This window comes from Bos grunniens, chromosome 27 (genome assembly GCF_055505025.1).
Source record: "Bos grunniens cultivar Pamir isolate PY7600 chromosome 27, Bosgru_T2T1.0, whole genome shotgun sequence".
NCBI classification, from domain to species: domain Eukaryota; kingdom Metazoa; phylum Chordata; class Mammalia; order Artiodactyla; family Bovidae; genus Bos; species Bos grunniens.
This window is the reverse complement of record NC_141191.1, coordinates 28,511,162-28,533,272: the sequence shown is the minus strand read 5'-3', so window position 1 is coordinate 28,533,272 and position 22,111 is coordinate 28,511,162. Positions and strand designations below refer to the sequence as shown.

Sequence of the window (22,111 nt, the reverse complement as noted above, 5' to 3'; positions counted from 1 at the left end):
GTGTTGGAGAAGACTCTTGAGAGTCCCTTGGACTGCAAGGAGATCCAACCAGTCCATTCTGAAGGAGATCAGCCCTGGGAGTTCTTTGGAAGGAATGATGCTAAAGCTGAAACTCCAGTACTTTGGCCACCTCATGTGAAGAGTTGACTCACTGGAAAAGACTGTGATGCTGGGAGGGATTGGGGGCAGGAGGAGAAGGGGACGACAGGATGAGATGGCTGGATGGCATCACTGACTCGATGGATGTGAGTCTGAGTGAACTCTGAGAGTTGGTGATGGATAGGGAGGCCTGGCGTGCTGCGATTCATAGGGTCGCAAAGAGTCGCACACGACTGAGCAACTGAACTGAACTGAACTGAATTTATTTTCACTTATGCATAGTATTCCAATATAAGAACATGGATGTCTGTTTTTCTGATGAGGAACATTTAATTCCAAGAAAAGAGAAGTGATAAAGACCCAGTTGAGGATAGTGATTACCTCTGAAGAGAGGAAGGAGGATGGAAAAGGGATGGATATTTGGAGCTATACAGTGTGGTAAAACTTCATTTCTTAAGCCAAAATGTGTGGATGTTCACTGTATTATTTTTTTTTCCCTTTTAAAAAATTGAAAAAAGAATAAATAAAAAAAATTGAGATATAGTTGAGGTACAATATTATATAAGTTATAGGTGTACAACATAGTGATTCACAATGTTTGAAGATTATACTCCACTTATAGTTATTAATAAATATTGGCAATATTCCCTATGTTGTACAATATATCCTTGTAGCTTATTTATTTAATACCTAACAGTGTATCTATTGTACCTCTTAATCCCCTAATCATATCTTTCGTCTTCTCACTTCTCTCTCCCCAGTGGTAACTGGTAATTTGTTCTCTATATCTGTGAGTCCTTTTTGTTATATGCACTAGTTTGCTTTATTTTTAGATTCCATATATAAGTGATACCATACAGTATTTGTCTTTTTAAAAAATGTATTTTAAATTGAAGCATAGATAATTGTTTTACAATATTGTGTTCATTTCTGTCATACATCAACATGAATCAACCATATGTCTTCTCCTTGAGCCTCCCTCCCACATCCCACCCCTTATTTCACTTAGCATAATACCTTTCAAGTCCATCCATGATGTTACAGATGGCAAAATTTCATCATTTTTTATGACTTAGTAGTATTTCACTGTGTATATGTATATATATATGTATAGTATATAGAACTAATTTTATATATATATAGTTCTAATAATTTTTTGGTGGCATCTTTAGGATTTTCTAAATATAGTATAATCTGCAGGGACAGATTTACTTCTTCCTTTCCAATTTGAATTGCTCTTATTTCTTTTTCTTGTCTGGTTTTTAAATTACTGATTCAGTTTCCTTACTGGTAATTAGTCTGCTCGTATTTTGTAAGTTTTACTGGTTCAGTTTTGGGATATTGCACGTTTCTAAGAATTTGTCCATTCCTCCTGCTGCTGCTAAGTCGCTTCAGTCGTGTCCGACTCTGTGCAACCCCATAGATAGCAGCCCAACAGACTCCCCCGTCCCTGGGATTCTCCAGGCAAGAACACTGGAGTGGGTTGCCATTTCCTTCTCCAATGCATGAAAGTGAAAAGTGAAAATGAAGTCCCTCAGTCGTGTTCGACTCTTTGTGACCCCATGGACTGCAGCCTACCAGGCTCCTCCATCCATGGGATTTTCCAGGCAAGAAAGAGTACTGGAGTGGGGTGCCATCGCCTTCTCCTCCATTCCTCCTAGATTGCCCATTTTCACATCAGATCAGATCAGTCACTCAGTGGTGTCCAACTCTTTTCGACCCCATGAATCGAAGCACACCAGGCCTCCCTGTCCATCACCAACTCCCAGAGTTCACTCAGACTCACGTCCATGGAGTCAGTGATGCCATCCAGCCATCTCATCCTCTGTCGTCCCCTTCTCCTCCTGCCCCCAATCCCTCCCAGCATCAGAGTCTTTTCCAATGAGTCAGCTCTTCGCATGAGGTGGCCAAAGTACTGGAGTTTCAGATTTAGCATCATTCCTTCCAAAGAAATCCCAGGGCTGATCTCCTTCAAAATGGACTGGTTGGATCTCTTTGCAGGACAAGGGACTCTCAAGAGTCTTCTCCAACACTTCTTCGGTGCTCAGCCTTCTTCATAGTCCAGCTCTCACATCCATCCATGACCACAGGAAAAACCATAGCCTTGACTAGACGAACCCTTGTTGGCAAAGTAATGTCTCTGCTTTTGAATATGCTATCTAGGTTGGTCATAACTTTCCTTCCAAGGAGTAAGTGTCTTTAATTTCATGGCTGCAATCACCATCTGCAGTGATTTTGGAGCCCCCCAAAATAAAGTCTGACACTGTTTCCACTGTTTTCCCATCTATTTCCCATGAAGTGATGGGACCAGATGCCATGATCTTAGTTTTCTGAATGTTGAGCTTTAACCCAACTTTTTCACTCTCCACTTTCACCTTCATCAAGAGGCTTTTTAGTTCCTCTTCACTTTCTGCCACAAGGGTGGTGTCATCTGCATATCTGAGGTTATTGATATTTCTCCCGGCGATTTTGATTCCAGCTTGTGCTTCTTCCAGTCCAGTGTTTCTCATGATGTACTCTGCATGTAAGTTAAATAAGCAGGGTGACAATATACAGCCTTGACGTACTCCTTTTCCTATTTGGAACCGGTCTGTTGTTCCATGTCCAGTTCTAACTGTTGCTTCCTGACCTGCATACAGATTTCTCAAGAGGCAGATCAGGTGGTCTGGTATTCCCATCTCTTTCAGAATTTTCCACAGTTTATTGTGATCCACACAGTCAAAGGCTTTGGCATAGTCAATAAAGTAAAAATAGATGTTTTTCTGGAACTCTATTGCTTTTTCCACGATCCAGCGGATGTTGGTAATTTGATCTCTGGTTCCTTTGCCTTTTCTAAAACCAGTTTGAATATCAGGAAGTTCACGGTTCACATATTGCAGAAGCCTGGCTTGGAGAATTTTGAGCATTACTTTACTAGCGGGTGAGATGAGTGCAACTCTGCGGTAGTTTGAACATTCTTTGGCATTGCCTTTCTTTGGGATTGGAATGATTGGATTGCCCATTTTATTGGTGTATAATTGGTCATAGTAATCTCTTATGATCCTTTATATTTCTATGGTGTCAACTATAATGTCTCTTTTTTAATTTCTGATTTTATCGATTTGGGCCTGCTCTTTTTTTTTTTTTTCTTTGATGGATCTGGGTAAAAGTTTATCTGTTTTTTTTAATTTTTTTTCTAATCTTTTCAAAGAGCCAGCTCTTAGTTTCATTGATCTTTCCAAATTTTTTTTAGGTCTCAATTTATTTCTGCTCTGATCTTTCTTATTTCTTTCCTTCTATTAACTTTGGGTAATATTTGTTCTTATTTTTCTAGTTTCTGTAGGTATAAGGTAGGTTACTAATTTGAGGTTTTTCTTGTTTCCTGAAGTAGGCCTGTATTGCTATAAAATTCCCTCTTAGAGCTTCTTTTGCTGCACCCGATAGATTTGACTCAGGGGTAAAGAATCCGCCTTCGATGCAGGAGATGCATCAGGGGCTGCAGGTTCAATCCCTGGGTCGGGAAGGTCCCCTGGAGAAGGCAACCCACTCCAATATTCTTGCCTGGAAAATTCCATAGGCACAGGAGCCTGGTGGGCTATAGTGCATGCAATTGCAAAGAGTCAGACATCACTTAGTGATTAAACAGCAACAGCAATAGATTCTGAATCATTGTGTTTCCATTTTCACATATCTCTGAGTATTTTAAAAATTTCTTCTTTGATTTATTCATTGACCCATTGGTTGTTTAGTAGCACATTGTTTAGCCTTCCATGTATTTGTGCTATTGTGCAGGTTTTTTATTAACTTAAAAAGTTACATAAAAGCTCAGTTGTGTCCAACTCTTTGTGACCCCATGGAAAGTCCATGGAATTCTCCAGGCCAGAATACTGAAGTGGGTAGCCATTCCCTTCTCCAGGGGACCTTCACAACCCAGGGATGGAACCCAGGTCTCCCACATTGCAGGCAGATTCTTTACCAGCTGAGCTACCAGGGAAGCCCATTAGCTTATAGTTGATTTCCAGTCTCATAGCGTTGTGGTAGGAGAAGATGCTTGATATGATTTCAGTCTTCTTACATTTATTGAGACTTGTGGCTAGCATGTGATGTATCCTGGAGAATGTTCCATGTGTATTTGAAAAAAGAATGTATTCCACTGCTTTTGGAAGGAGTGTTACATGTATCCATCTGATCTAATGTGTTGTGTAAGGCCAGTGTTTCCCTACTGCTTTTCTGTCTGGATGATCTGTCCAGATATATCTGATATAATATCAAAAATATAGAAAGAACTCCAACAATTCAACATCAAAAAAAAACCAAACAACCTGATTTGAAAATGGGAGAGGATCTGGATGGACATTCTCCAAAGAAGAGATACAGATGGCCAACAGACACATGAAAAGATGCTCAACATCACTAATCATCAGGGTGATGTAAATCAAACCCACAATGAGATATCACCTCACACCTGTGAGTGGCTATTATCAAAAAGACAACAAATAACAGGTGTTGGTGATGATGTGGAGAAAAGAGAACACTTGTGTACTCTTGATGGAAATATAAATTGGACAGTGACTATGGAAAACAGTGTGGAATTTCCTCTAGAAATTAAAAATAGGATGACCCTATGATCCAGCAATTCCACTTCTGGATATTTTCCCAAGGAAAACAAAAACACTAATTTGAAAAGGTATATGCAACCATAAGTTCATCTCGGTCTTATTCAAATAACCAAAATAAGGAAGCAACCTAAGTGCCCATGGATAGATGAATGGATAAAGAATGAAATGGAATATGACCCAGTCATAAAAAAGAATGGGATATTGTCATTTGTGATAACATGAAGGAAACTAGAGGGTACAATGCTATGTAAAATAAGGCAGACAGAAAAAAACAAATAGTGTATGATTTTACTTATATGTGGAATCTAAAAAGCAAAACAAATGACACTCAAAACAGAAACCATCATATACACAGAGAAGAAACAGGTGGCTGCTGGAGTGGGAGGTGATGGGTAGAGGAATGAGCAGGTGAGGGAGATTAAGAGGCATAAACTTACAAAACAAGTAAGTCATGGGGATGAAATATACATTGTAAAAAAAGAAGTGATTACAGAAATAATAAAACGTGTTTAGATTCAGAATATGTATATGTTATTTCTAAAGCTTTTTAATAATCTCCCCCACCTATATTCTTTGAAAATACATTAGCAAAACAATTAGAGATCAAAAGGGTAATCAGTGCGTATATGATTTCTGTCTCGATATGTCTTCTGAGGGAGTGGCCCATTTTCCAACAAAGGAGCCTTGCTCTTTCCCTTGGAAAAATTCCTCTTATTATAAAACTTGCTTTTTGTTAATCTCACATTCAATTATAGTTATTGTTCTCTGTCTCTTCAGTATTCATTTGTTTTCTCAATACGAAACAATGAAATTGTGTAATTGAGTAATCCTTATATTATTTCTTTTCTCATTATTTCTATCCCTCTTATAAATAACTGTAATTATTTTCACATATGCATCATGAGAAATTTATATTTCATTGAGCAACTGGGATGTGCAAGCTTCTTTGTGTACTACTATTTCCTGTACGGACTTCTCAGATTGTTTATTGGAGTACCATTTCTACCTTCCTTCTAACAATAGCTCTTGACCTATTAGCTTACAAGAAGACAGAGTTGTAATATAAATATCTCTTATGAGTCATGAATACATTTCCTATAAATTACACTTTAGAAAAAAGGGAGAGGCATAGGGAGAGGCTACAATTAAATTTTTTTTTCATTTTAACAGTTTTTAATGAAAGCTATAGACAAGATGACTTTATTCCTACATCTTCTTAATTGTTTCTTCCTTATATTTGCCCTTTTCCTTTCCTACTTGGCAAGATTTGGGTTTACGTTCAAGGATCTTTCTGCAGGCTTTGTCCAGTTTTAGTCAGGTGATAACTACTTGCTGGGGTGAATGCCCACATGGACAGTCATGCCATTAGCCTTCTCCCACTGCACTCGTTCAATGCAAATGACGTATTTCTTCCTGTAAACCTGAACTATTTTGCCAATTTGCTGCCCTTTGTAATGCCCTCATACAACCTGAACTTCATCATCGTTTCGGATGGGCATGGACTGAATGTTGTACTTCTGTCTTAGCTCTTTAGAAAGAGAAGACATAAATTTCCTGAGAATGTGGGAAGGCGCATTGAAATACCTTTTTCGGTTTTTGCTTCCGTCAGAAGTCACAAAGGGATTGAACTTCATTTTGGCCGATAGTGCTTCAGCGATGGCCACAGAAGGGAAGAGCAATTTTTGAAATGTTCTACTGGGTGCACTGGGTCTTCGTCGCTGTGTGAGGGCCTTCTCTAGTTGTGGTGAGCAGGGGTGGCTCTCTAGTTGCCGTGCTTGCGCTTCTCACTGTGGAGGCTTCTCTTGTAGACCCTGGGCTCTCGGCGCATAGGCTTCAGCAGTTGTGGTGCATGGGCTTAGCTGCCCTGAGGCATGTGGGATCTCCCCAGACCAGGGAGCGAACCAGTGTCTACTGCATTGGTGGGCAGATTCTTAACCTCTGTACTACCAGGGAAGTATGAGGCTACAAGTTCTTTTAACAAAATAAAAAGCGATATTGAACATTTTCTCCTACAAAACAAATTAAAAAAAAACCACTTAAAAAAACTTGGATCTTGTATTCTCACTGAGACAATATCTTTGATGATTTCTTTCCAGTAATGGTCAAGAAAATATGGTTTAGAGTCAGGATCTGAATCCCAGCTCTGCCATTCACCAACTGTGTCATCTTATTCAAGTTAAGGCATTTACTGTCTTTGCGCCTTGGTCTCTATTTCCAAAATGGAGATGATAATATTATTTATTTCTTGGGTTCAGGAGGGGATAACAGAAAGCTCTTACCATCATGCTTAATAAAGCTATGTTTAAAATATATATATATTGACTGATTGATTTGGTTGTGCCAGGCCTGATTTGTGGCATGTGGGATCTTCAATCTTCATTGCAGCTTGTGGGATCTTTAGTTGTGGCATGCAAGATCTAGTTCCCTGACCAGGGATCGAACCCAGGCCCCCTGCATTGGGAGCGTGGAATCTTAGCCATTGGATCACCAGAGAAATCCCTAAGAAAGCTCTTCAGGACAGTGCTTGGTTCAATCCATATTAATCACTGGCAATATGGCAACCCACTCCAATATTCTTTCCTGGAGAATTCCATGGACAGAGGAGCCTGGTGTGCTACAGTCCATGGGGTCACAAAGATTCAGACACAACTGAGTGACTAACTTTCACTTACACTTTATTATTTTGACAAATATTTCACAGTGTCTTTGTGGAAATCACCTAAAATTGTCTAGTGGTCAAAAGAAAAAATTAATGATGAAATTATTAAAACATGAAATAGATGCTTTCCTCTGCTGTTCCTTACAAATTATGGTAGATTATAATGATGTCATAAGACTGCCACACTTGAATAACTTAGTTGATTTTCATTCTCAGCATCCTGAAACTACCTCTTATTAGCTACATTTACTAAATTTTTTCTTTAACTAATATTTCTTTGATTGAAGAAGAGAGAGTTTAGGTACAGTCTGAAGTCTTCCTGTTCCTTCCCACCTAAGTCAGAAGTTCAAAAAGGAAAAACATTTACATGAATATAATATATATTTTTAAATATTTTTATCTATTTATTTATTTGCCTGCACTGGGTCCTTAGCTGCATGTAGTATCTTCAATCTCAGTTGCAGCATGTGGGATCTAGTTCCTGGACTAGGGATCAAACCCGGGTCCCCTGCACTGAGAGTATGACGTCTCAGCCATTGGGCCACCAGGGAAGTCCTGACCATAAAATATTTTAGATTCAAATAATACATTATGAATCTTTGTTCAACATATTGCATGGGATTATGTACTTAGGGGATGGAAAGTTTTCTCTATTAAAACCAGCAGAGATATAGACCTTGACCTCCATTCATCATCTTTATGTTTGCTTTATGGCATCATTGTCCTCCCATATTTCCTGGTTCAAGACTTGTCATCTTTGACTCTTGTGCCCTCTCCCCAATCTGTCAATTTCACTTCCTTAGTTTGTCCAATCTGTTCCTTCCTGTCTGTTCTCAATACCTATTAGCTTTGCCTCCTACACTGCCAGTTTCACCATTTCCAATCCATTTCATCTATTTCCAGGGAAAGACACCTCTGAGAAATCTCCAGAGGCTACTGCCTGTGGAATAATGTCTAAACACCTTAGCCTGCTTACTAGCAAGGCTTTCCAGGACTCCTCCACCCATCTCCCATCGCCCGCTTCAAGCTGCCTATGGTTCAGCCAATCAGCACTGCTCTGCTTACTACTTCCTCTTACTGCTAGCTCACTTCCTCCACTCTAAGTTATTTTCTTTGTTTGACATGCCTGTCTTCTTTCTGTCAGTCTTCCTACTTCACACATGAAGAAATGACTCTCAGAGGGATTAAGTGACTATGATAGTGCCTTTGGGGTGGGGGAGGCGGTGTTGAGGCATATACGAAACCAAGTTTCTCTGACTCAGACTCTTTACTCCTAAGTACTTGCGAATATTTCTTAAGAACAAGGATATTCTCTTATTTAGCCACAGTACAATTCTCAAACTCAGGAAACTTAACATCAATGTAGTATTATTGTATATTATACAGTACAGTTCAGTTCAGTCGCTCAGTCGTGTCTGACTCTTTGCGACCCCGTGAATCTCAGCACGCCAGGCCTGTCTATCACCAACTCCTGGAGTTCACTCAGACTCACGTCCATTAAGTCGGTGATGCCATCCAGCCATCTCATCCTCTGTCGTCCCCTTCTCCTCCTGCCCCCAATCCTTCCCAGCATCAGAGTCTTTTCCAATGAGTCAACTCTTTGCATGAGGTGGCCAAAGTACTGGAATTTCAGCTTTAGCATCATTCCTTCCAAAGAAATCCCAGGGCTGATCTCCTTCAGAATGGACTGGTTGGATCTCCTTGCAGTCCGAGGGACTCTGAAGAGTCTTCTCCAACACCACAGTTCAAAAGCATCAATTCTTCGGTGCTCAGCTTTCTTCACAGTCCAACTCTCACATCCATACACTGGAAAAACCACAGCCTTGACTAGACGGACCTTTGTTGGCAAAGTAATGTCTCTGCTTTTGAATATGCTATCTAGGTTGGTCATAACTTTCCTTCCAAGGAATAAGCATCTTTTAATTTCATGGCTGCAATCACCATCTGCAGTGATTTTGGAGCCCCAAAAAATAAAGTCTGACACTGTTTCCCCATCTATCTGCCATGAAGTGATGGGACCAGATGCCATGATCTTAGTTTTCTGAATGTTGAGCTTTAAGCCAAATTTTTCACTCTCTTTCACTTTCATCAAGAGGCTTTTTAGTTCCTCTTCACTTTCTGCCACAAGGGTGGTGTCATCTGCATATCTGAGGTTATTGATATTTCTCCTGGCAATCTTGATTCCAGCTTGTGCTTCTTCCAGCCCAGCATTTCTCATGATGTATTCTGCATAGAAGTTAAATAAGCAGGGTGACAATATACAGCCTTGACGTACTCTTTTTCCTATTTGGAACCAGTCTGTTGTTCCACGTCCAGTTCTAACTGTTGCTTCCTGACCTGCGTACAGATTTCTCAAGAGGCAGGTCAGGTGGTCTGGTATTCCCATCTCTTTCAGAACTGTCCACAGTTTATTGTGATCCACACAGTCAAAGCCTTTGGCATAGTCAATAAAGCAGAAATAGATGTTTTTCTGGAACTCTTGCTTTTTCCATGATCCAGCGGATGTTGGCAATTTGATCTCTGGTTCCTCTGCCTTTTCTAAAACCAGCTTGAACATCTGGAAGTTCACAGTTCACGTATTATACAGGCCATATTCAAATTTCACCAATCATCCTTTATAGGAAAATTTCCCCATCCAGAATCCCATCTAGGATCAAACTTGGCCCTTCATTCTCTTAGTTCTTCAATCTTCTTTAACCTGGAATAGTTCCTGAGCTTGCTTTGTTTTTAAGACACTTACAGCTTTTAAAGAGTACAGGTCAGTTATTTGTATAATTTCCAACCCTGTGGCTTTTTCTGAATAGATTCAGGTGGCTTTCATGAATAGATTCAGGTTATAGATTTTTAGCAGGAATACTACATAAGTGAAGTTGTATTCTTCTTACTGCATTGCATCGCCAGGCACACAATGAGAGCTGTCCCACTATATTCGCCTTTGACCACTGGAATAGGGTGGTGTGTGGACTACTGCAAAGCCACCAGTTTCCCCTTTGTGATCAGTAAGCAATCTTTGGGGACATATTCTGACTGTGTAAATAACTTTCCTCCTCAAACTTTCACCCAATGGTTTAATGTTTAATGACACAGTGATCACTATGATAGTTGTAAAATGATTTTTTTTAAAAACTCAACAGTTTCATCTACATTTACTACATGGCCGTCTAGTGAAAGGAGGAACTTTCCCATTTTTTTCTGTATTCCTTTTTAGTCAGGCAAAGAAAACAAAAATAATCCAAACAAAAACTTAAAGAATCGGATACTAGTCTAACTGGAGTGCGGTTGATTCTCCTTCCCCTGGCACATGCAGGGCCTAAGCTTCTCTCAGACCGGACCTTTATTCCTCTGCCTACAACGCTCTCAGCCTCGTGAGTGACGGGCGCTGGCCACACAAAGTGGAGTGGCGTTGAGAGCCTCCAGATATTCTAAAATGACACCCCAGTCTCTACACCCTGGGAGGAAATGCTTTTGTGTGTCCACCTCTACGCTATCTTTATGCTTCAACTTTTGAACACAAAAACATTTGTTCCAAAGCCTTCCAAACCGTGCTTAAAGTATCATCTGGTGGTGGTGATGGGGGCTGGGTGGAGGGTTTAAAATGTAGATTGCTCGGGTCCTGCCCCAAAGCTTCCGATTTAGTAGATCTGGGTTAGGGTCCAGGGATCAGGTGGCCTGCGGATTAAACCTTGAGAAACATCACCCTCAAAATGATTGTGGGCAAGTCTCCTTTCCTGGAGAAGTCGGGCGCCACTGGCAATTCCCAAGGGGCTCGCTCAGAAAAGGCTGGGGGAACAAAAAGGGGCATTCATCCTTCCTCCATCCATCCGACTTCAGAAACCTACATCCGGCTGATGCCACTCGGGTGCGGGGACCCAGGTGCTGGGGAGAACACGTAGGCGGCGAGATCGGGAAAGACATCCCCCTTTGGAGCAGGGAGGGCTGGCTCCCGAGCGCGAGGGGACGCAGAGGGGTCGACACCGCCCCTCGGCGCCGGTCCGCCCCAGGGCAGCAGTGCCCGAGGGCTCCACCCCCACCCCGCCCCGCTCCCAGCGGAGCACCGCGCGGCGTCTGAGTGCTTAGTCACGGTGAGGCTGCGCCTGCCCCGGGGCCAGCACGCCCCCCTCCCTCCGGGGGCCCGCCCCCGGCCGCACCCCCAAGGCGCGCACTTCCGCGCGCATGGCCCTGCTGGCCCGGACTCTAATCGCGAGCGCGGGACACTGCTGGCTGCGGGTGGCGCGCGCCTTCCCCAGCTCCGCGCCACCTCCGGCCAGGGCAGCCCGCGCCTTCTCCCGCGCCATGGCATGCAAGCAGGAGCCGCAGCCGCCGTGCCCGCCGCTCAGCGCCGGCGCCGAGATCTCGTACGACTACCTGGTGATCGGCGGCGGCTCGGGCGGGCTGGCCAGCGCGCGCCGGGCGGCGGAGCTGGGCGCCCGGGCGGCCGTGGTGGAGAGACACAAGCTGGGCGGCACATGCGTGAGTATCCCTGGTTCCTGGCGCTTCTCCTCGTTCCTGGGTCCCTGCTGAGCAGCGTTCCGAAGCCCCGCTTTGTGTCCGCTGCTTTCTGCAGGAACAGCCTCCGTTCTTCCCTAGTGCGATCCACCCCCACCTCCACCCCCGCCCCCCGCCGCCAGCGCAGCGCTTTCCGCTTCGCCTCGCCGGTCAGAGTCAGGATCCCAGCGAGTATAGAGGAAGGAAGTATAAAAGGACTTATCCGCGACCCCCGAAGCTAAGCCTGCATCCTTTCTGGCGCAGGTGTCATCCTAACGGTGGCCCGAGGTGATTAAATTTAACAGAACTTTCCTACATCCTCACTCCTCTGGGTGGAAGGGTATTATTGTATTCCATGCTGGAGCTCAACACCAGACCCTTGAAACGTAAAACTGCGTGGAGAATAATTGCCGCTCGCCCGCGTCTCTCCGGGACGGGGGGAGGAAAGATGGAGCGTGTGCAGTTCACTGGGGATCATGGGGCTCTCCCTTCAGTTTTAAGGGCAGAATGAGTTACAGCAACGGTTCTCTTGGCTACACATTCAAGTCACCTGAGGAGTTGAAAAAAATTCTGCCTAACCCGGGTGCAGCCTCGGCTTTGGCGATTCTGAATTGCAGCCAAGGTTGAGAATCACCGACTGCAGTTTACGTGGATGTAGGATTTACTATTAAATGATTTTACAGATCTTTCGTTGGGGGGGGGGGTGGTGGTGCGGAATTTTAAAACTACCTCTCCTCCAAAGAGGGTTGTAAGTCCAGCGATTCAGAAACTATTCATTTAAAAAACAAGTTTAGTTTCCAAGTTTTTGATGAGGGCTTTTCTGTTGCAGGACTTGGGTGAGGTACTTGCTGTTGGTATTATCCCAGGGACTTTGCTGGCGGTCCAGTGGTAACACTCCGCGATTCCGTTGCAGGCGTCGTGAGCTCGATCCCTGGGTCAGGAATTAAGATCCCGCGTGCCTCGCATGCGGCCAAAAAAAAAAAAGAAAGAAAGAAAAGTTGTATCTAAGAGTCCCTTGACTTGGGAATGGGTTCTTGAAGTTCCTTTGGAGAGAGATGCTTAAATGACACTACATTGGGAACTCCTTAAAGGCAGAAGCGGGTTTGTATGTTTTCAGCCTCTTATCACTTTAACAAAGTCCCTGCTCAGTAACCGTATGTGAATGAAATTCAAAATTAACAGCTGTGAAAGGTTAAAGGAGACAGGACACTGTCTCCAGTGTCCAGTGCTCTTTTTTGAAGTTCAAAACGGAAGTGGGAACGACGAAAGGAAAAATGACAGTTTAATGATCAACTTGTACCGTGACACCTTAGTCCAGACGGAGCCTCGAAGAAGTCTGACTGCAGAAAGCAGATGGAGGGGTGCCAGTAAGAGGCCCCCAGGACAGCCGGTGACATCACTTGATAGCTGCCCATTTTAGTCCCTCTCTGCTTTTCCGTTTTCCTTCTTCCTCGTGAATGTCCTAATCAGCCTGTGGCATCCTTTATCATTGTCTTGATTAAATTGTCTTGATTAATTGGTATTAATCAAGAAGGGGATGCCCCCACTTGTAGATTCCTGTTAGAAACGTAAATAGATGAATTACGAGATCAGCTACTTCCAATTAAAAAAAAAAAAATCAACTACTTTGGAGAGCTAGCAAAGGACAGCTTAGGAATTAGCCACTCACTGTTTCCTTATAAAGAACCTGGCTTTGCTTATCTCGGACTTCCCTGGTGGCTCAGACTTCCCTGGTGGCTCAGACGGTAAAGTGTCTGCTTACAATGCGGGAGACTCAGGTTCATTCCCTGGGTTGGGAAGATCTCCTGGAGAAGGAAATAGCAACTCACTCCAGTATTCTTGCTTGGAAAATCCCATGGATGGAGGAACGTGGTAGGTTATAGTCCATGGGGTTGCAAAGAATCGGGGTACGACTGAGTGACTTCACTTTCACTTTCCTTATCCCATTCTGCTGCTACAATTTAGTTTTCAGTAAACACTGATCTCTTGGGGAAAATCCCCCATTTCATATTTTTATGATGTGCCATTTGGGCTTGTATCAAACTGGATTTGGTTTTGAAATGCCAGGAAGGGTGTAGTATGCCTTGACTATCAGAGAAGATAGTAACTAATTGATAAAACGTGAGTTTAGATTTGTCCTAGGATTCTCGACTGAAGTGACTTAGCAGCAGCAGGATTCTCATTATCTGGGTTATCTGCAGGTGCCATAACAAACTCCTTACATGCAGTGATTTCCAAACAGGTGTAGGGAAAATGGAAGCACATTTCATTTGTTCCTGTCTTCACTTCACTTCTCTTAAGTGCGAAGTATTTGGACTGGAGGTGGTTGAGAGATAAGGGTAGATACCAAGATTTGTGGGCAAAGGTATCTTCCCTCTAGAAATTTACTGTATGATAGGGGAGCAAAACGTATTGTAGACAGTCAACCCCAGAGTGCGATGGCACCAGAGTAAGGTTCCCTTAGAGTAGTTGAGAAATGATCACGTCTGCTTGGGCACATTGGATAGTTTGGGGATGGAGATAATAATATCTTTGTGAACTTGAACTGGATGTATATCATTTTTTGACAGGGTAGGTCAGGGGCTTAGGCACAGAGGCAGGGTGTGTTGTGTAATCAAATTTGACTGGAGCAGAGGTGTCTCCAATGAGAGAGAGAAGCTGATGGGCAGGGGTAGTAAAAATATAGTGTTTCTGGAAGCACAGTTAACTATGGAAGGATTTTGAGCAGGAAAAGGACACTGTAAAAGTGGTTTTATGGTCAAGGTATTAATACTGTTGAGAGATGTCCCTTGGGAAATTGACATAGCTGTTTCTTTACTTTTGACTCTCCAACCAGTTTTTTTCTTAAATATATAAATCTAGGGACTTCCGTGGTGGCACAGTGGATGAGAATCCTTCTGCCAATGCAGGGGACATGGGTTCGATTCCTGGTCCAGAAATCCCACATGCCATGGAGCAAGCAACTTAGCCTGTGCACCACAGCTACTGAGCCGCGTGCTGCAACTACTGGAGCCCTGGCGCCCAGAGCCTGTGCTCTGTAACAAGAGAAGCCACCACAGTGAGAAGGCTGCATGCGCAGCAACAAAGACCCAGAACAGCCAAAAATAATAAATAAATTAAAAATTCTCAAGAGCATAAACTTTAAAAAATATATAGATCTCAAGCTTGGTGGATTTTTAAATTTTTTGCTGTAGGTGAATTCACACAGAAGTTTCAGGTTAGAGCCTTCTAGTGGTGGTGGTAATTTACAGGGAGTGGGATTACGTTTTGTTTTTAATTATTTGCTCGTTTATTAGTATACCAGGTATATAGGTACATTTTTCGATGCTGTGGTCATAGCAACAGACAAAGCAGATAAAAATCCCCATCCTCATGGAGCTTATATTGTGATCAGTTCAGTTCAGTTCAGTCGCTCAGTTGTGTCCGACTCTTTGCGACCCCATGAATCGCAGCACGCCAGGCCTCCCTGTCCATCACCAACTCAGAGTTCACTCAGACTCAGCGTCCATCGAGTCAGTGATGCCATCCAGCCATCTCATCCTCTGTCATCCCCTTCTCCTCCTGCCCCCAATCCCTCCCAGCATCAGGGTCTTTTCCAATGAGTCAGCTCTTCGCATGAGGTGGCCAAAGTACTGGAGTTTCAGCTTCAGCATCATTCCCTCCAAAGAAATCCCAGGGCTGATCTCCTTTCATTATATGTAATTTCTAAATTTTCCATGTGGTTTTTAACAAATAAAAAAGTATACATTTTTGTTTTTAGCCTTCCTTCATGAAAGCTTAGACTCAAGGATTGATGAACTTGGAAATGATTTTGGAGCTCTACTAATTCAGTCTTACTATAGTTTTTTTTTTTAAATAGGAAGCACTAACATAAGCTTGCTGACTCAATTTTTTTTAATGACCATTTGAAAAAATTGTATTACTATCATTTTTATCAAGAATTTTTTTTATTAAAAGTAGGAAGCTTATAATTTTAAGTAAAGGACAGTTCTTTATTTATTTGGCCATGCTGTGTGGCTTATGAGATCTTAGTTTCCTGCCCAGGTAACAATCCCATGCCCCCTGCAGTGGAAATGCGGAACCCTAACCATTAGACTGCCAGGGAAGCCCTGACAGTCCTTTAAATTAAATACTTTTAGCTTTATGAAAATGGGGCATGTGCCTTGTTGCTTTCATTTCATTAAGGATCAGACTCACATAGAACCTTATAGGAATTTAGAAGCATTGTTCTAGCCTGCTACTGCTATTGCTAAGTCACTTCAGTTGTGTCTGACTCTGTGCGACCCCATAGATGGCAGCCCACTAGGCTCCGCCGTCCCTGGGATTCTCCAGGCAAGAACACTGGAGTGGGTTGCCATTTCCTTCTCCAATGCAGGAAAGTTAAAGTGAAGTCACTCAATCGTGTCTGACTCTTATCGATCCCATGGACTGTAGCCCACCAGGCTCCTCCGTCCATGGGAGTTTCCAGGCAAGAGTACTGGAGTGGGGTGCCAGGGCCTTCTCCATGTTCTAGCCTAGGACCCTCATTTTTACCAAGGAGCAAATTGAGTGTCAGCTGAAATGTGGTTGAAAACAAACCAAGCATAAAATAATCTATGGAATTAGCAGCCCAGCCATCAGAAGCTGTGGCTTTGGTGTCATTGTGTAGAGTAATTTATGACTTGATAAACATTTTTAATCACTCTTCTCAGCTACACAGAAGGAAACTTCTTCTGCCTCTTAGGAATCAGTCATCATTTTGTGGCTAAAACTCCACTCTCTCAATGTGGGGATCCTCGGTTCGATCCCAGGTCAGGGAACTAGGTCCCACCTTCCAAAACGAAAGAGCCCGCATGCCACAACGAAGATCCTGCAACTAAGACCTGATGCAGCCAAATTAAAAACCAAAGCAAAACAAAAAACGCTTGCTTTGGAATCTACCAGGTGGGTGTCCACTTCAGAGCTCCTGATTTAGCAGGTCTGGAGTGAAGCCCCGGCAGGTGTATTGTTATGAAGAGCCCGATTCTGATTCTGGTATACTTGAGCCAGACACAATGCTGCAGGCTTTATGGGAAGCAGGAACTGTGTGAAGACTGAATTCGACCCCATGGAAGCACAAGAACGAATCTGGTGAACCCTGCACAGTTGTCGGGGTCAGATGATAATGAGTTTGGTCCAAGAGTCATTCCCTGCTTTCATAGTTTCATGCTTCCAGAGTAAATGCCTTCCATGGGTGTATATGTGGTGTGACTGCTTGCCACATATACAGTTTTCCTTTTCCTGGATGCTTTTGTTCCTTCTGTGATATAATGGGGTCGGCCCCTTCCAAGGAGACAGGTGTTTTCAGGATGAGTGACCTGTGTTGGTATACTGAGAGTTCACTTTTCCTTGATGGAGTTTATCACCTTAAACTGTTACTAACTCAGGTTTGAGACGACTATGTCCCATACTGTGTTCTGTAGGGAAGGAAAAACGTTTCCTCCACCCTTTTATGTTCAGTAGCTGGAGCCTGCAAATTAAACTTGACAATGGGCAGATTAATGGGAGAAAAGGTTTATTTCACATGCACACATGAGTGTCATAGAAAAGAATTGGGAAAAAAGGAACTCGTAGACCTGGAAGCTTAATACAAATTAACAGAGGGTGACAAATTGTGGAAAAGTAACCAAAGGAAGAGGGATTTGGACATCTAGAGGCAATAAATTGTGGGAAGGTAAATATATGGGGGGAAACTAATAGAAGATAAGAGTTACTTTATAAGGTGTGTGTGTGTGTGTGTGCGTGCACAGATTCTTCTCATTGCTACCTTTCCATCTCCAGTGATAAGGGTTTTTCTCCAGCTAGTATAGGATTGGGTGGGAAACACCTTCACTAAGGGAAATGTTAGCTTTGCTTTTCAGCACAAAGGTGGGGAGATCAGAGTTCCTCCTGTCTGCTGTTTCTAAATTGTCTTCACCTCAAAATAATGCTGGAGGAGTGGCATGGGCAGTAGGGTGGCCCACTATTTTGGAGTACCACATTCTGTTGCCCTCAAGTTCAGTGTGGAAATAAGTGAAGGCTAGAACTGCTACTAAACGTCTAGTGGATGAACTAGGGAAAAAGGCTTGTGCAGCTCTAATAACATGATTCCACTCTTAAATCAGTCTTTATTTTTCTGGATCAGGTTAGACATTAAAAATGGGAAGCTGAAAGAAATCATCTTTTTAGCATTCAATCAGAAGTAAGTAATCTTGTATTGCCTACTGCAAGTCATTCATTTCTGAGGGCTGGAGAATACATGAGATAATTTTTGAGTTCATTCTGTGGAGTCTCCAAAAAGGTAAATAGGAACGTGACTCGTTTTGTAGCACTTTGCAGATTCTGTGTATGTGTTTCCTTTTTACAAACTGCAGGCTTGTGGCTGCTCTGCGTTGCCCGCATCTCTTGGTGCCATTTCTGTAGCAGCATTTGCTCACTTCGTGTCTCTGTGTCATTTTAACTCCCGTGGTAGTTCAGACTTTTTCTTCATTATTGTATCTGTTATGGTGGTCTGCCATCAGTGATCTCTGATTGTAACTACACGACTTGGTGAGGACTCAGATGACGGTTAGCATTTTTTAGCAATAAAGTGCTTCTTAGTTTTGTGCCTTTTTTCTCAGTGCTGTTACACACTTAATTGACTACAGTGTAGTGTAAACATAACTGTTGTATGAACTAGGAAACCAAAAAAATTCACGTGACTCTTGGGGTACTCACTTTATTTCGGTGGTCTGGAGCCAAACCCGAAATATCTCCGAGGCCTGCCTGTATCATGCTTGTCTTATGATCAAGTGCAGACCAAGGGAAAATGCAGAGGTTGCCCAAAGCCAGGGTGAACTAGAGCCTTCTGAGAGCTTGGTCGCCGTGATTCAGGGCCCTTCTTTCTGACTTACTATTCCCTTGCCCCAGGGCCTGCAGGAGTTCTTGCTGAGTGTACTGATGCAGCGATAAAGACTAACCCAGTTTTTAGTGTATCAGTATGAGGTTCTTAACCAATGAGAGTTAGGGAGTAACTTTTTGTCCAGGTTGATCCCTGGACAAAAAGTCTTTTTTTTTATATGTATTATATTACTTTCAGATAATTTGACATTTGTATATATTGTGAAATGGTCACCACCATAAATGTAGTTAACATCTGTCACAATACATAGTTACAAGTTTTTCCTGTGAACTTTTTTTTTCCCACTTTTATTTTAATTAATTTATTTGACTGAGCTAGGTCCTAGTTGTATGCAAACTCTTAGTTGTGGCTTGTGGGATCTTAGTTTCCCAACTAGGGATAGAACCTGGGCCCCCTGCATTGGGAGTGTGGAGCCTTAGCCACTGGACTGCCAGGGAAGTCCCCTCTTGTAAACTTTTAAGATCTGCCCTCTTAGCAGCTTTCAAATAGTGTTATTAACTGTAGTCACCATGCTGTATGTAGTTACATCCCTGTGACTTACTTATTTTATAATGGAAAGTTTGCACTTAGCAAAAGTCTTCTTGATCATTAATGTCACAGTGAGCTGTGCTGTACACACCAGTTGGAGAGACCAGCAGGAGGAGTAGAGGCTTTAAAAGAGGCCTGAGAAACAGCCATCTGGTAAATTGTTGTCTGTATTCATCTAGGCTGTTTACAGGGCTTCCCTGGTGGCTCAGATGGTAAAGAATGTGCCCCTGATCGGAAAGATCCCCTGGAGAAGGAAATGGCAACCCACTCCAGTATTCTTGGCTGGAGAATCCCATGGACAGAGAGGCCTGGTGGGCTACAGTTCATGAGGTCGCAGAGAGTCGAACATGACTAAGCAACTTAACACTTCTTCACTTCAGGCTGCAAACAATTACGTGGTATAACAGGTAAATCATACACTAACTTGGAGGTAGTAGCATGTACTTTGATATTATAGCATCTGTAGCCCCAGTAGGCTGAACATACATATTTTTTAATGGTAATAATACCTAACATGAAATCTACCCTTTTAACAAAATTTTAAGTGTACAGTACTGCATCACCAACTCAATGGATATAAATTTCAGCAAGCTCCAGGAGTTGGTGATGGACAGGGAGGAGGCCTGGCATGCTGCAGTCCATGGGGTCGCAAAGAGTCTGACACGACTGAGCGACTGAACAACAACAGTATTGCTGACTGTAGGTACAGTGTTGTACAACAGATCTTTAAAACATCCTGCTTATCGAGATTTGGAGCCTGTTAATTGGTAAATCCACATTGCCCTCTCCCACCCCCAGCCCTGGCAGCCACCATTCCGCTGTTCGATTCTTTGAATTTGACTGTCTTAGATCCCTCATGTAAGTGGAATCATGCAATAGCTATCTTTCTGTGACTGTCTTATTTTACTACGATGTTCCAAGGTTGGCTTCCCTGGTGGCTCAGATTGTAAAGAATCTGCCTGCAATGTAGGAGACCCAGGTTCCATCTCTGGGCCAGGAAGAGCCCCTAGAGACGGCAATGGCAACCCACTCCAGTATTCTTGCCTGGAGAGTCCCATGGACAGAGGAGCCTGGCAGACTATACAGTCCACGGGGTTGCAAAGAGTCGGACACGACTGACCAACTAACACTTTCCCAAGGTCGAACATGCATTTTTAAATGAACATTTATTAAAAGGAGAGCTCAGTTTAGGGAACCTTGCCATTAGTTCCTTCAGTATTGACAAAGATCCCTCAAAACCAGAAAATAATCCTGATTGTTTCATGAGTTGAGAGTTTCATAAAATGAGGCACACCTATGTTCATAAGTGCCAAAGAAAGGAGTGATCAGAAAGGGTGGGGTTCGTTGAAGCAGGCAGATCCTATTATTGAAGTCTTTTGATTTACCTTGTTGATTGTTTAATCTTTTGCAACAGTCTTAGTAATGTTGTTATGCCATCCACCTCAGAACCCACTAAATTTGCAAGGCCGGTAAAAGAAAGGCTGCCTCTTAATCCTTCAGAGTTCCTGCTTGCGTGTAAAAGGTATTTTGCACAAGTAGCAACAGAATTTTTCTGGTCGAGTGGAATTAAAGAATTTTATGGAAATATGAGTGACCTTCCGCATTTCTAAGCAGATTTCACACAGTCACAATTAATAACCATTTATTCACTGAATGTTGCAACATGAGATATTAAATAGGATATGGGATCCTAGATCCTTTTTCTTTTGGGGGTGAGCAAGAGCTGTGGGACCAGATATCACTCAGTGGGTGTCAGGTGGTAGAGAAAAGTGACACCCTAGAGGAGCTTGTCTCACATAGCTGAATCTGATTTCTCCTGGTTGCCCCAGAGTAGGAGTTCATTTGTGTTTGATCCCTAGGACTGGAAGATTATATGTTAATCTAAGGATCTGCTAAAATAAGAATTGAGCTCAAACAATTTTAGTTCTAACATTTGAATACCTCTTATATAAGTTCATTTTCTTGCTTTAGATTCTGTTTTATATAGAATACCTTCACTCTTCTTTCAAGCTAGATGCCTTCCCAGACTAACTTTCATCTGAAATTTGAAGGTAAAAGACATGGATATTAAATGTTTAATATGTGCCAGGGTGTGATAATTGGATTTATAATAAGAAATACGTATTCGATCTTTGTTCCCATTTCTGGCACAGAGCTCCTAAAACCTTTGGAGTTTACTGTATGATGAGTGCCTTGACATTCGGCCTCACCTGGGTTTATGTTAATGAGGTGTCTGATGGAAAGAATGTAAGCATAGGTCCTGGTTGGCAAAGGAATCAGCCTAACCCCCGACCTTGGGAAGGCAAGGACAAGGGTTTGGAGGTCGAATAACACCAGTGGCCAATGATTTAGTCAACCCTGACTGTGTAATGGAAGCTTTCGGAGAAAACCAAAAGGACAGAATTCAGAGAGCTTCTGGGTTGGTGAACACTTGGAGATTTGAGGAGAGTGGCGTGTGCGCCCAGAGAGGGCACGAGGGCTCCACACTCCTACATAGCTCACCCTGCACGTCTCTTCCATTGGCCTGCTCCTGAGTTACGTTATAGCTTTTTACAATAAACTGGTAATCTCGTGAGTAAAATGTTTTATCACACGTTTCTCTAGGTTCTGTGAGCCACTCTTACAAAGTGATCAAACCCAAGAAAGGGCGGTAGGAGGTGGAGTCATTGAAACTTTGGATCTGTAGCAGGTTGGTCAGAAGCACAGCTGATAATCTGGACTTGTGTTGGGTGACTGACATGGGAGATAGGGCAGTCCTGTAGGACTGAGCCCTTCACCTCTGAGATCTGATCCCGTCTCCAATGGATGCTGTCAGAATGGAGCTAAATTGTGGAGAAATAAAAC

The 22,111-nt window shown here is 42.8% G+C and overlaps 1 protein-coding gene and 1 pseudogene across 4 annotated transcripts in view; one reads left to right on the top strand and one right to left on the bottom strand.

Moving 5' to 3' along the window:
- The window catches only part of GSR (glutathione-disulfide reductase), a 64,193-nt gene that overhangs the window by 6,994 nt on the left and 35,088 nt on the right, over nt 1-22,111 (top strand). The window contains exon 1 of one of the 4 annotated variants that reach the window (XM_086380915.1): nt 11,516-11,826. The exons of 1 other annotated variant lie outside the window; for it this stretch is intronic. In XM_086380915.1, coding sequence (XP_086237041.1) covers nt 11,530-11,826 — 297 coding nt within the window. In that variant the 5' untranslated portion in view covers nt 11,516-11,529. Of the gene's footprint in view, nt 1-11,515; nt 11,827-11,875; nt 12,130-17,387; nt 17,534-22,111 lie in introns of those variants that run through there. 2 more of the 4 variants (XM_086380917.1, XM_086380918.1) reach the window with 2 other exon arrangements.
- LOC147343705 (large ribosomal subunit protein uL24 pseudogene) lies at nt 5,841-6,463 on the bottom strand (annotated as a pseudogene).